This window comes from Scylla paramamosain, chromosome 7 (genome assembly GCF_035594125.1).
Source record: "Scylla paramamosain isolate STU-SP2022 chromosome 7, ASM3559412v1, whole genome shotgun sequence".
NCBI classification, from domain to species: domain Eukaryota; kingdom Metazoa; phylum Arthropoda; class Malacostraca; order Decapoda; family Portunidae; genus Scylla; species Scylla paramamosain.
In genome coordinates, this window is record NC_087157.1 from 7366435 (window position 1) to 7381621 (window position 15187).

The 15187-nt window shown below is 45.5% G+C and overlaps 1 protein-coding gene across 50 annotated transcripts in view; it reads left to right on the forward strand.

Moving 5' to 3' along the window:
- Positions 1 to 1222: 1222 nt before the first annotated feature.
- The window catches only part of LOC135101964 (myosin heavy chain, muscle-like), a 37963-nt gene continuing 23998 nt past the window's right edge, over positions 1223 to 15187 (forward strand). For 28 of the 50 annotated variants that reach the window (XM_064006435.1, XM_064006457.1, XM_064006458.1 and 25 more), the window contains exons 1-7: positions 1223 to 1348; positions 4622 to 5219; positions 8064 to 8091; positions 8928 to 9051; positions 10654 to 10743; positions 11421 to 11583; positions 14228 to 14331. In XM_064006435.1, the coding sequence (XP_063862505.1) occupies positions 4706 to 5219; positions 8064 to 8091; positions 8928 to 9051; positions 10654 to 10743; positions 11421 to 11583; positions 14228 to 14331 (1023 nt within the window). In that variant the 5' untranslated portion in view covers positions 1223 to 1348; positions 4622 to 4705. Of the gene's footprint in view, positions 1349 to 4621; positions 5220 to 8063; positions 8092 to 8927; positions 9052 to 9620; positions 9724 to 10653; positions 10744 to 11420; positions 11584 to 13480; positions 13585 to 14227; positions 14332 to 15187 lie in introns of all 50 variants that reach the window. The other 22 variants (XM_064006462.1, XM_064006473.1, XM_064006465.1 and 19 more) reach the window with 3 other exon arrangements.

Sequence of the window (15187 nt, forward strand, 5' to 3'; positions counted from 1 at the left end):
TGTGCGTGCGTGTGTGCGTGTGTGTGTGTGTGTGTGTGTGTGTGTGTGTGTGTGTGTGTGTGTGTGTTATGTGTATGTCCCTTCAGTAACCTTCGTGGTGAAAGTAGTGATGGCGTTGCAAAACTACAGATTCCTACTTAATCCTGTTGTGCTTGCCTGGTACAACTGGCAGCGACACGCCCTTGTAACGGCGCCGTCCTGTTAGTGAAGGCAGCAGTGTGCCCCTTGTAACGTGGCTGTGTGTCCCTACAACCCATTAATGTTGTGTATGTCTTGGAAAAAAATGTACACGACTTACAGATCACAGAGGACAAATGTCTTAACTGTTTGGTGTTTTATCTGCTAACTTGTTCTGTGTCTACTAAAGAACAGGTGCTTCTGTCTGTGTGTGTGTGACCGTGCATATCCGTGTTGACTGCAGCATTTTAATAATGTGGAATCAAAGAAATCTCATACCATGCGGCAGTCTGGAAAATATTCAAGACACGATTCAAATATCTCAGCTTGAAAGAAACAATTAAGCTCGTCCCTGCCCAAAGGAGGCGCCACGCGCCGCCACCCTCCGCCATTGCCAGGAAGTTCTGCGTTTTGTCTTCTTCAAGTGTACACACCTGCTGCCTCCGCGTCAGGGTTAACTTCTATACTTTCGTTGCAAAGTGTAACATACAACTGATCCACTAATGTGCAAACACCGAGATACCTGGTGTATCGAACATGCAAGAATCAATGGTTCCAAAATTTTGGACCGTCCTAAGAGTAAAATGTATTTTTGCGCTGTGCTCCGTATACCTGTACAGCAATACCTCAACATCCAGTGACGGAGCCCTGCACACCCATGAATGTCACCCAAGCTACTGTATGAGCTGATGAAATAAGAATCCCTGCAGCAGGCAAGCAGGACGCTGACGATCCTACAGGCTGCTTCATCAAGCAGGTGGCCATGGCGGCGCTCGAGGACCTGGACACCGCGCCGAGAGTGTCGCCAAGGTCTTTTCAAATTAGTTGGAGTGATGTTGGCGTTGATCCAGCAATGCAAACAACATGCCCCAATCAGGCTGCTGATTGGCTAATCTTCTTCTCTGGATGGCTGAGCGGCCGGCGGTGGCAGGAGCCCTGAGGGAAGGTGGAAGGCACAGCGGCACCACGCCGAGGCTATTTATAGCCTGGCTGAGGTGTCAAGTTGCCGTGAGGGCTTGGCAAGCCCAACAACACCCCCCCACCACCAACTCCCAAGCCCACCCCGCCCTGCCAGGTATATGAGGCCACGCCCTCCCACGCCCCAAGACAGTCCTGCTGCGTAGGGTGATCGAGAGAGTCGTGAGCCGAGGCGGCGTGCTGAGTGCTGCAGGTCCTGAGCACACCCACTTCCTCCTGGTTATCTAGTACACAGGCCCCGCCCCCACTCCCCCGCAACAGCGTGGTGCCCCAGCATAGCCTTCCTCACCTAGCACAGCGCCCCAGGATACCCTCCCCACACATGACGGTGGCCCAGGATATCCTCCTATAACGCAGTGCCCGGGGACAGCTGTACTCCTGGACAGCACCTTACACAGTGCTCAAGTGTAGCCTTCACCCAGTGCAGTGCCCCACACCATGGTGCCTATGTTTGATCTGCCTTAAGTGCTTCAGAACAGAATCTCCCATAGCACAGGACTTAACGACAACTCTCCCGCAGCGCACCATCAGGCGATAGCTTCCTACAAAGCAGTGACCCAGTATAACTCCCCTCACCGCAGTGTCTTAGGATAGGTCGCAACAAAGCAATGCCTTACGACAACTCCTTGTAGTGTTGTGATCCACAATAGCACTTCAAAACACTAAATCTTGCGATAGCTCACCACATTGTAGCACCCAACCATAGCCCTCCACAGCGCAGTGCTCCCTTACAATTCACCGCGACTCAGTGCCCTATGATAATTCCCCATGGCACAGCACCTTATGATACCTCCCTGCAGCTCGCTACGACGTGATATATTCCCGCGGACTAGACAAATCCCTTCCACACTACCAAAGTGGTGCCACAGCGCAGTATCCCACAGGGTGGCGTGCTGGATCCCTCCCCACAGCATGGAATCCTCAGACAGTTAATGTAACGCATTGCATCTGAGCACAACGCTACACCTCGTTGCACAACGATAATGGCGGACACCACATCTTTGGGTTCATTCACATTCAAGAAAGCAAAGGCGGGAACTGGAAGTCACCCCGCGATGGAGAGGACAGCAGCCACCTGACCTCGCTAGACGCTGCTCCTGCTGAGTGACTGATCATGACCTGGAGCACAGATGCGACAAGGGGGACAAGTTTCCCCAGGCCTTAAATGAATACGAGAAAAATCAAACATTGAGGAAGAAGTGCTCGCGTTGTGGTGGCTGCGGTGTCTCTCCCATCAACGCGACAACAGAAGCGGTGAATTAGTGCGACCATTTCGATCAGTTCTTACCCGTCTTGTTCAATCACTTGCTATGCTGAGGCTTATCATTATATTTGCTACCAGATACAGCTGCATATAGGTAGAAAATATACTATACACACAAAATTTTAATAAACAGAAAATATGACTGCACCAATGTCATTAGAAATATAGATAGATATGTATACTGGGACAGACACACAGATGGACAGGTACACTGATGGATCTACGAGTACATACCAGGCTCAAATCACCTTTAAGTTCAAGAGAAGTAACCGAGACAACAGGTCACAGTTTCTTTTATATTAGAAATAGGGCGAAGTAGATGCGTTCCAGTACCCAGGCTGCGCTCTTTTAATTTTTTTTTTTTTAAGATACGCATGGGGCGGACTGACGAAATGGAAGAATAATGACACCACATTAGTTAGATAGCAGGATGGATGGATGGATGGATGGAGAGAGAGAGAGAGAGAGAGAGAGAGAGAGAGAGAGAGAGAGAGAGAGAGAGAGAGAGAGAGAGAGAGAGAGAGAGAGAGAGAGAGAGAGAGAGAAAACACCGATAGATAAGAACATAGATAGATAGATAGAAAATGTAAGTATAAAAATAAGAAAAACGTATGTACGTATAAAGTGGTAAATCAGTTGACAGATAAAGAAATATATATATATATATATATATATATATATATATATATATATATATATATATATATATATATATATATATATATATATATATATATATATATATATATATATATATATATATATATATATATATATATATATATATATATATATATATATATATATATATATAAATGTGTAATTTTTTTTGGCAGGTATACAAATACAGAACAGACAGATAAACAAGCAAACAATAAAATACAAAAGCAGACGCAAGCCGACATAAATAAATATTTGGGCAGATAGAGAGATAAACAGATAGACAGACAGACAGACAGACAGACGGATAAAATAGATAGATAGACAGATAGACTTAGCCAATCAGTTAGTAAGAAAAAACAAATATAAGAAATGGGGGTGCAGCAAATGATAAAATGATAAGTAGTTAAAAAGCGACACGTAAGACACAGAAATGTGAACAAGACAACCTTGAGCTGTGTCACGCGCGCGCGCGCGCACACACACACACACACACACACACACACACACACACACACACACACACACACACACACACACACACACACACACACACACACACACACACACACACACACACACACACACACACACACACACACATACACACAACTCAACGCCCGTGGCCGCCCCTCTGTCTTACTTGCGACACCAATACACGAGCGGGGCTGAACCATCCTAATCCCCGCCAAAAGAAGCCTACATACTAACTATCTCATCCTTTAGTCCCCCTGGAGCAATGTCTACAGGTGTTTGAGACGTAAGTGAAAATAATCTGAGACGACTCGCGCGCACCATGGAAGAAATATATACAAAATACAAAGAAAAGAAAAGAAAAAATCCCTCACATTCAATTCACGCAACTTTTTTTTTCTTTTTTTTTTAGAGGAAAGGTGATTGAAATAAAACAACATACATGATTATTAAAAATGGCAAACAAGGGACAACATAGATTGAAAGTGGTCATTAATAAAAAGACTTCGGAGCCAAAACTTCTAGGTCAAGATTCCGTCAGGTTAAAAGTAGTCATTAAAAAAGAGACCTGCGCCAAGAATTATCGGTCAAGACTCCGCCATACTAAAAGTAAAAACACAATTCTTTATCTTAGCTGGACGTGAAAACACTGGGAGACGCCTAGCGGGCAAGTAGAAGGGATCTCTTTGAGAGGCGTGTGTGAGGGGAACGTGTGACGAGCGTTGTGAGTATGGCGCAGCTTCTCCCTAGAGTTTGCAGTGGATAAGTGCTCCTGCCTGACGACCTGAATGATTATCATTATTGTTATTATTGTTATTATTATTACTATTATTATTATTATTATTATTATTATTATTATTATTATTATTATTATTGTTATTATTATTATTATTATTATTATTATTATTGTTATTATTATTGGTATTTTTACTAATTTTACCATTGTTATAACTGCTAACACTGCTATCATTACCATCACTGCTATCACATCCATTACCAAGCACAGCTTTGAAAACAAATCACTCACACCTTCCCCTCCCTGACCTGACCGTGTTCACTCTCCCACAGGAAGGTTCCAGGGCTGTTCTGCCATTGTGTGTCTGACTTCACTTCGACTACTCTCAAGCACCAACCTTCGCCCCCACCACTACCATGCCTGGCCACGTCGTCCTCAAGAGCACCGGACCTGACCCCGACCCCACCGAATACCTGTACGTGTCCCTGGAGCAGAAGCGCATTGACCAGACCAAGCCCTATGATGCCAAGAAGGCGTGCTGGGTGCCCTGCGAGAAGGAAGGCTACGTCCTCGGCGAGATCCAGGGCACCAAGGGAGACCTGGTGACCGTGGGCCTTAGCGGAGGAGAGACTAAGAACTTCAAGAAGGATGTTGTGTGCCAGGTCAACCCACCAAAGTTCGAGAAATGCGAGGATATGTCTAACTTGACTTACCTCAACGATGCCTCTGTGCTGTATAACCTCAAGTCCCGCTACGTGTGCAAGCTTATCTACACTTACTCCGGCCTGTTCTGCGTCGCCATCAACCCCTACAAGCGCTACCCCATCTACACTAACCGCGTCGTCAAGATCTACCAGGGCAAGAGGCGTAATGAGGTCCCGCCCCACATCTTCGCCATTGCCGACGGTGCCTACATGGACATGCTGCAGAGTAAGTAGTGCACCACCTCCTCCTCTTCCTCCTCCTCCCCCTTCTCCTCCTTCATCAGAACACACCTTTAAGTTCTCACACCTGCACCGGAGCAATGATGAGTCTTCACAGTCATGCGCTCAAGAATTTTACACCATCACATACACACACGCACACACACACACACACACACACACACACACACACACACACACACACACACACACACACACACACACACACACACACACGTGGGATGAAAGGGAGAATTTTAGGTTGAAAAAAGGTGGGAGTAGACGGGGCGTGTGGGTGAGCAAGGAAGTAAGAAAGGCCCGGGAGGAAGGGGATAGGGAGGCAGGGAGGGAAGGAGGGAGTGGCACGAGAGGGAAGGAGAAAAGGAAGGGAGGGAGGGAGGGAAGGAGGGACTGCTGCCGTCAAGGTGTTATTTTGGAAGCGGCTGGCAGCGGCCTTCCCCACCATACCTCCCATACCTCCCACCCACCCTCCTTTCCCATACCTGGCAGGGAGGCACACATTACCCAATAAGGCAAAGAGTATACAGGCTGCCCTCACACTTAATTATACTCAGCTATCAACCGTTTTCTTTATTTCTCTTATGGGGGGAGAGAGATGAAGGGGGAACATCTGCTTTCCCGCGTGAGTTTTATTTCTGGATCAAGGAGGGAAGCCACAACACTTAGATCATCACGCTCATCTGAGTCACCTGGGGCATGAGGGAGGGAGGGGGCGAGGGGACTCAGGGAGGGGGTGAAAGTACAGCAGCAAGGCAAACCAAACGGTGAAGGAGAGATAAATGAGGAGTAAAGGAGTTAAGGGAACACGACAAATTGGGGGTACTGTCTTTGTAATGGTGTTTCTGGTCATGGAAGGGACAGTTCACACACACACACACACACACACACACACACACACACACACACACACACACACACACACACACACACTCATCCTTAAAGAAACAAGCAGTATCATCACATTCTCGGCAGAAGAGGTAGCGCTGGCATAACCCAAGCTAGCGCCATATGATTTCAATGTTGCAGCACAATAACAGTCAGTTCGGCGTACTTTACGTAACTTATTTGAACTTTACAGGTATATAATTCAAAGTCCCTCTTCCCTGCCTCACCCTCACCTGTGTCGTCACTTCCGTTCATATGCCCGTCAGCTCCAATGAACACGAAACCGACTCTTTCTACGTGACGTCTCCTCGAAACTCTTGCATTTATCCCCATTGCACTTTTTACCATCAAGACTTGCCGCAGTTCAGCATTCACGCAAATCTCTTTTATCTGTTTCAGCCCTAAGTGAACCTGCTTTCATTTGATTTGTTGCGGCGCCAAAATTTAGATCAACCAATCATCTGCCTACATTACTTTCATCTCAAGAACGCGAGGGTTGTACTACTTACGCTCGAATCTTACTCGTATCATAACGCGATGAAACAACAAATTTTTCGTTTTTTTTTTTTTTTTTTTTTACATGAAACTTTTGTGCATCCGTTTATTGGGTGAATCTGTTACCATTAGAACACGACTGTTACCATGACAGCTTAGTATAACTGACTTCCATCGACATGCGTTTTGCGGGAGGATACTCATAAGGTTCAAGACATTTCATTTACGGTTCAGCGGCTCTCCCAGTATTACTTATTATTTCCATCCGTATAAGAGAAACAGCTCATCGATGGAACACTACCTTGTCGTGATGAAGATCCTTGCGTTTTCCAGTAATCAGTAAGGAATATATAGTAAATACCGCCAGATTAAATTGTAACTATCATCAGAATTAATTGCAACCATCACTAGATTCAATTAGACAGTATAAATCAAGTGGCGGTTCGCAAGACAGAAGACTAATTGGCATTAAATTTTCCATTACTGAGGCAAAATGCAACTAGTGTTATGTTTGATAGTATGAAGAAAACGAGAGGTATCTCCAGCATGGTTAACTTCCCCCTCATCTGTACCTTTTCGAACGCGACATTTGCCCACGCCTCAACAGACTTAACAGGAGAGCACCCGACAATGTGGTTTAGATCTCCATGAATACCCACACACGTTTTGATAGCATGAGATTAGAACTCTTATTCTTAAATACCTTAGGTTTTCATTAGCACATTTTCAAAGGCCTCCGTGTTGACCAGTCGAGTTCTCATGAGTGGTTTTTTTAACGTTGTATCATGAAAACATCTTAAAAATCCCAATAACGTACAGTAAAGCCGAGATAAGACGATGAAACGCTTGGGAATACTGTGTTAAACTACTACATGGTAACATATAACAGGCGACTAGGTGTATGACGAAGGTATCTGATGAACTACATACTATTGTTACCAGACTAAGCGTGAAAGAACGGGAGAGAGCAGAGCAAAGTAGCAGTCGTTATTTCCATATTTCCATACACAACCTTTCCTTCTTGTATGTTCCTTGATTGAAAGTTCCTCCGCACCGTGAATATTGAAGAAATTTTGAGAATAGAGCAAAGTATCAGAATTTATTTCAGAGCTTCCTTCTATTCCACGTTTTCCTTCTTGTACACTGCCTAATTTAAAGATCTTCCACATCGTGAATATCGAAGAAAAGTCAAATTCAAAATAAAGTGGATGACTTGATCTATAGAATTACAAGGTTCATTATTGTTTATTTCCAAGTATTGTCTCCAGGTTAATGAAAGAGTCCCAAAGTGATGAGAGTTTCGTGTAAACACCTTGAATAATCACCACTACTAACATTATTACAATCACCACCACCACCACCACCACCACTGCCACTACCACCACCACAGCCACTACTACTACTACCACCACCACCACCGTTACTAAACACAATACCTTTCTCTTTCCAGATCACGAGAACCAGTCTATGTTGATCACGTGAGTTACTTCTGTCCATTAATCAGAACAAATATATCAGTAACTTAAAAATTAGGCAAAAAAATAATACAAAAGATAACATTTCCATGCATTGAATATTCAACTAATCATGTTTAAGGTTTCACATCTGATGCAAATTGAGCTTCTAGACAATACTACCATGCGTCAGTCATCAGTACAAAGGCATGGTGATAAAATCTTGATATATGATGCAATAAGGAACACTGAGTCAGCCATGCATACCATCCCTTCCCCATCACCCCACATCTCGCACCTCCATGACTGGGACACCGTCAGTCTTGGGTAAACGAAGCCCATGACGTTTCATGACATGCCTACCACCACCACCACCACCACCACCACCATTACTCCACACCCACCCTCCCATCATATTCTGGAAGTAATGAGACAATTTCCAGTTATTTGCCCTCATGGAATTTGAGAGACTAATTCCAGTTTTTCTTTTTTGGTGTCTGAACATTTTTCTAAACACCTTTCTTACATGTATTTTTCAAGTAAACACAAACTACAGAAATTTAACATCTTTTCTATTAACTAATTTTGATAGTGGTAATATTTTTTCCACATTTTTGAGAATTTTTGGATGTTGTTCTTTGTTGTATAAGAAAAAGAGAATTTTATGACTGACTCCTTTTCTCTTTATACATTTTTTTGTGTGAATTTACTACTTGGCGATCCCCGAGAGGCGGCGAGGTTGCGGGGGGGGGCGAGCTCCGGCAGGACGACAGCCGCGGCCCCTCCTGCAGCAGCCTCGACCGTCTTCTCCAGTACCTCCTGCTCTCACCTCTCCTTCCACCCTTGCCTCACCTGTATAGTGGCGAGTCTGGCGCCGGAAAGACAGAGAACACCAAGAAAGTTATCCAGTATTTTGCCAACATCGCCCGGAGAAGTGACCACTTTGACAAGAAAGTGGTGCAAGTCAAGTTTTCCTCCGGTGGTGTAAGTTTTCTTGCTCCTTCTCTACCTTGACCCGCCCCCGTGCACTCCCGCCCCCTCCCCTCCCCTCCCCACCTTGGCACGTCGCCGTCGCCTACCTCACACACATCTGTTAATTAAGCAATTCTGCTCGGCCTACGTGTCAATTAATCGCGCTCAGCCAGTGTTCCGCGTCAACGTGGCTCGCAGCACTCATCCAGTCTTGGCTGGCCTCGTTGGCTTGTCATTGTATAGTTTTATTTTTCTGCCTCAAACCTGTTTTATCTTCACTATCAAGCAGCGCATTTTTTCTCCTTTATTTTCCTTCTGTTTTTCTCGATGGATAACTAACTTGTGTCTCTTGCACGCCTGTCACACATGAACCGGTAACGCCAGATCAACTCCCTGGATGCCTTGGTGTCTATCTGTGCATCTGTGTATTCGTGTCCGTCTGTCCGTCAACGTGTCTGTCAGTCCTGTTGTCCCCCGCCAGTGTCACGCTCCTCTCCTCCGATCACTCATCTCGTAGCGTCACAGTTCGGCTTGTGTCTCGTCCCGGCTTACGCTAACCTGATGACTCTGTTCTAACGCAGTGGTGAGTCCGGTGCAGGCAAGACTGAGAACACAAAGAAGGTTATTGCCTACTTCGCCAATGTCGGTGCCTCCACTAAGAAGAAGGAATCCGAGAAGAAACAGGTAAACTAAGAGTGTTACCCCTACTACCTCCCTCACCCCCCATCCCACCCTCCCTCCCGCTACCCAAACTTCCCAGGCCCCTCCTTGCTCCCACTAAGGCCTCGGACTAGGACACGAGGCTCCTTGGACAAACCCCGCATTCTCCTTTTTTCATCGGGGCTCGTGTGGAGTTTGTCGCCCCGAGAAAGAGGCACAGACACCCTCCGTTCCTCCCTCCCCTCGCCCACTCCTGCTCGTTCTCCCCCTCCCTGGTTCTCTGGCCTGCAGCAGGGACACAGCATCGCGCTAACCTCTCCTCGTCAGCATGTGTACCGTGTGCTATCCGTTCAAGGTGCACCGCTCACTAACCCTTCCCTAAACATCCCTCCCCTGAGTGACTGATGTTTCTGTTCTCCTGTGATGCATTTTGTAGCATACACCGTGTGACGAGAAGTCCACCCTGGGATGAAGAACATTACTCGTCTGAGATGCGACAACCTGTGAGTTAGTACTTCTTGTAGGATAGTGGTACGAAGTAGAATACTTAGATTCCCGAAGAACTGGATTGCTTGACGTCTGAAATTGGAATCTGTACTAGTACTGGTAGATGGGTGCTAAACACGTACAACACAGCAGATACATATGTAAAAAACAGGTGTGATGTCAGTGTAGCTCGATACAGATTAGAAAAGGTAAACCGGCGTGGTAATGAAGGACTAGACCATGATACGAAGCAAGGTATTATAGGAAGGTAAGCAGATAACTATGAATAATAAGGTAGTAAATAACAAGTAAGTAAGACGGGTACTTAAATAACTTATCGTAAAGATTGTAGAGGTGGGAAAAGAGGATACATCAGTCAGGTATAGATGAAGCAGATTACAAGTGACGACACACGTAGCATCTGATGACCCTCAAGCGGCCAGCCTCTCACCCAAGTCCCTCCCACAGAACCTTGAGGACCAGATCGTGCAGACCAACCCCGTGCTGGAAGCCTTCGGTAACGCCAAGACAGTGCGAAACGACAACTCCTCCCGCTTCGTGAGTATAAACACTGACAGATTATTTATCTTCTTCCTCGCCTCCAGATTATCTTTTCGTCATCCATCTGCGCTTCCTCTCTCTCTCTCTCTCTCTCTCTCTCTCTCTCTCTCTCTCTCTCTCTCTCTCTCTCTCTCTCTCTCTCTCTCTCTCTCTCTCTCTGTTTTTCTTTCATAAATGCGGATTTGAATTCTAGTATCATTTAATCGCCAGCGCAAATGTACCAGTGTCATATTTGTATCTAAGCACATCACTAATTAAAGATTTCTGTTCAAATACGATGCATAAACACAGTACTTTCTTGTGCTTAGATTTTCGATATTGAATATTCATTATTCATAAGTGCAGTCACCAGTACTTGATTTATTTCATTTCTTGTTTAACCTAAGTACTAAATATTTATGTGATAATTCCCTTGGTGTTGCATTATGTCCTCTGTGTATGTAATATTTATGTTCTCTCTCTCTCTCTCTCTCTCTCTCTCTCTCTCTCTCTCTCTCTCTCTCTCTCTCTCTCTCTCTCTCTCTCTCTCTCTCTCTCTCTCTCTCTCTCTCTCTCTCTCTCTCTCTTCGTCCTGAAAATGTTTCCCACTTCCCGCTTACCTCTTCACTATCTCTCAGCCATTTTTTAAACTTTCTCCCTCACTCGGTTCTCTAACTTCCCCTAATCCCCAACAGGGTAAGTTCATCCGTATCCACTTCGGCCCCACCGGCAAGCTGTCTGGTGCTGATATCGAAACCTACCTGCTGGAGAAGGCCCGTGTCATCTCCCAGCAGTCCCTCGAGCGATCCTATCATATCTTCTACCAGATCATGTCCAACCAGGTCAAGTGGATTAAACGTGAGTATTGTGGTCATCTTGTCTTTCTTGATCACCGTCATTGTTGGGTTATTGTGATTTTTAGGGTTTTTTTTTTTTTTTTTTTTTTTTTGGTACTGTGTTCTCATCTTGTCCGAGTTAGTTCATGATGTGTTGTTTGGGTTACTCTTGTGCTGATTTTGCCTTTATGTACAAGAAAGTAATGTTCTGTGGATGTTTTGAATATCGACTGCATTGGTATTAGAATTATTGTGTTCAGTGAGGATTTATTTAATTGTAAAGTTTCATACGTAATGAGTTGGAAGGGAAGGAATTTTTATTTTTGTGTGATATAGTGTGTGTGTGTGTGTGTGTGTTTGTGTGTGTTTTGAGTGTAGCTGACGTGTTCCCATCGCTCCGTCCCACGTCCTGTGCCGAGCAAACACACATTATTTCCTTTTCAGTCTCCACCTTCCGGAAATGATGTGCACGTAACACCACAACAGAACATGCAACAATTCAAATAAATCATATGTTTCCATGCACACTTGAGTAAAATGAGGTAAAGAATATTACACAAAACACATGTTACTAGTATTTTTCTGGTGATCAGCATCGTCTTATATTGCAAAGAGGGTGATACAGACACTAGTGGGCCAGGGAAGAGGCGCTCCCTCCACAAAGGGGAGCAAGATGGCACACCACTTATTTAGGTTGACAGCCTTCGTCGCAGTTGGGTGAGCCATGGGCGACGGATTTGTGGCTACCTTGTGGTAGGGCAGGTGGTAGAAGGGGAGGCAGGACATGCTGAGCTTTCACGGTAAAATCTGAACCAGCAGGCTCATAACAATATACGTGTACTTTGGAAAAGTGTTGGATAAGGTGCCCCCTTAAAGGTTCTTGAACAAAGTTAGGGTGCATGTGATAGATGGGAAAGTTCAAGACAGGATCAAGTCATAGTTACGCATCAGACCAGTGTTACAATTAATGGTTCTAAGTCCCCACTGAGAAGTAATTGGTGAATTACCACAGGAATCAGGTTGAAGACCAGTATTACTTCTTATATACATTAATAATTTAGATCATGAAATCACTATCGATATTACTACATTTCCAGACGATACGAAGACATTTCGAACTCCAATGTATTAGGAGCGTTAAAAGTTGAGGTCCCGAACTAATATCAAAGCTATATTTGACATTTTATGGTGTACGTTTCTGATCCCATATTAAAGGAAGGATATAGATGTGTTAGAATCACCACAGAGGAGAATGATTAGAACGTTGCAAGGGATGTGAAAAATTCCGTGAGAGAGGAGCTTCAAGCTTTAAAATTTACATTCGTTAAAGAAGCATAGATTACGAATTGATATGACAGAGGTAATTAAGTAGCTTAAGGGATTTAAAAAGTCGATATAGAAAGCAAAATTCTTATTGTTAGTAGTCAGGACAGAGCTAGAAGTAACCGGTACAAATTTGATAAAATTAAATGTAAAAAGAGCTAAGAAGAAATTGGTTCTCAGGATGGTGGAATAGACTCAATAATCAGATTGTCAGTACAGAGTCAGTGGCAAGGTTTAAAAAATTTAATAAATTAATGGATAAGGACGATGGGCGGATACAGGTAGGCATATTTTAAACATGAACTGCCACGCGTAGGCCTATTGGCTTCTTGCAGCTTCTCTTATTTCCCTATGTTCATATATCGCCTGTACCGGTGTGGCAGCAGTCCGTTTGTCAGGCGAACTGCATAGTCACTCTTGTACCCTTAAATAAATACGAACACAAGCAACACTCTTTCGTCCAGCAAGTTCGTGGTGCAGTAGACAAACAAGAAGACACACTCCATACAGACTCCTCTTTCCGGCTGCCGTGGCCCATGACGGACGTTCGCTCGTCGCCCCCTCCCCCTCTGTAACACCCCTTTCGTCCCTTGCAGCGGTGTGCTACCTCAGTGACAGCATCCATGACTACCACTTTGTGAGTCAGGGCAAAGTTACCGTCGCCTCTATTGACGATGCCGAGGAGATGCAGTTCACGGATGTAAGTTACTCGAGGGAGTCCGAGTGTTATGGGCTGCGTAGTGAGTCCATCAGTCTGGACCATGAACGGGTGCCCGGCATCTCGTGATGAAACACTCGTAGGTTACACCCGTCCTCCGTAGTTCGTCCTGGAGATCTAGTATCTATTTTACACAAGACAGATCTAGATTTCACCGGATATTTGCCTAATGTTGTGACTAAATTTGTTGGTTTCCTCTCTACCTAATCCTTCCTGTATACAAGGCTGTAAACAAGACACCCGCGGTACCTAGACCATAAAGATTAACCCTAAATACACAGCTCCTCCACAACAGCCAGGAGCCCATTCCCCCACTAACACCAAGAGTAGTCCACCCATGGTCCTCCATCACCCTCCCACCCAGGCCCATCGGCACCACCTGGGATTAACCCGCCCCCACCAGCGGGAAAAAAAAATTACTTCCCCCTTCTCCTCCTCTATCATTTTCCTCCAACACTGACCCTCAATCCGAGTAGTATCCGAATGCACAAAGAGTTTCCTTCCAACTAACCCAAGGCGAGTCTTTCCATTTCCTCTGCCGTCAAGCTTCCCTCCCTCCCCGGCCCTGCCCCGCCCTGCCGCCAGGTGCAGCTTCCACACTGATGGACATGTTCCTTGCTTCTAGCGACGTGTCTCTTGTCCGACGACATCCACGACTATCACTTCGTGTCTCAAGGCAAGGTCACCGTGGCTTCCATTGACGACAAAGAAGACATGCAGTTCACTGATGTAAGTTCTATGTTATTTCCTCGTGACATTGTTCCTCCACCCGTCGAGGAGATACTTAACACGGGAAGCATGACTTGAAAGTGAGCGTGGCGAGTGCTGGTTTGCGGCGACAAGTGAGTCATGACTGGTGGTGCAGCATGTTGTCAGCACCGGTGATGGCCCACACCAGCGCCTCAAGCCAGGCAGTAACCAGCCACGAGCCATACATTTACATTTGCCATCGCTGGTCCGCCGTCAAGCTTGGTCTGTGCCAGTGTCACGCCAGTGCTCCACAGCGGCAAGTCTCCGTCGTCCAGCTGTAAACTGTCTGCCTCCGCTATCATTTCATTGTTTCATGTTGTTTTATGTAGCACAGTTATATACCATGCCTCATTAAATTAGCTTCCCAGACGCTGTCTATCGAGTCTGTGTATGTCAGTTAAATGTCACAGCTGCTCGTATTTCATTCCTGCTAGGGGCAATGCTTCACGCTTCTTTACACATGAACTGTTCATCTTGTTCAAGTTGATTAGAGCGTGCACTGAGTAAACATGCCTATGTTTATCTGCATGAATGCGCCACACGCGACTCGTGTCCAGTCACTCAGAGATTTAGTCTGAAGCGCAGTCTTCCAACAATAAAGTTCCTCCGAGCCTCACTCTCTCCGTACGCCGCGCCTCCTGGAGTCTTCTGAACCTCGAGTCCCTGAAGAAGCCAAGTGGCCACCGACACCCTATCTGTCCCTTCACTTTCCATCACTGTCCTTTCTCATTTGACGTGCCTGACTAACCTTTCCGCTGCATGCCGCGCGTCACCACGCCGCCACGCCCACGTACAGGTATGCCCATCTCTCTCTCTCTCTCTCTCTCTCTCTCTC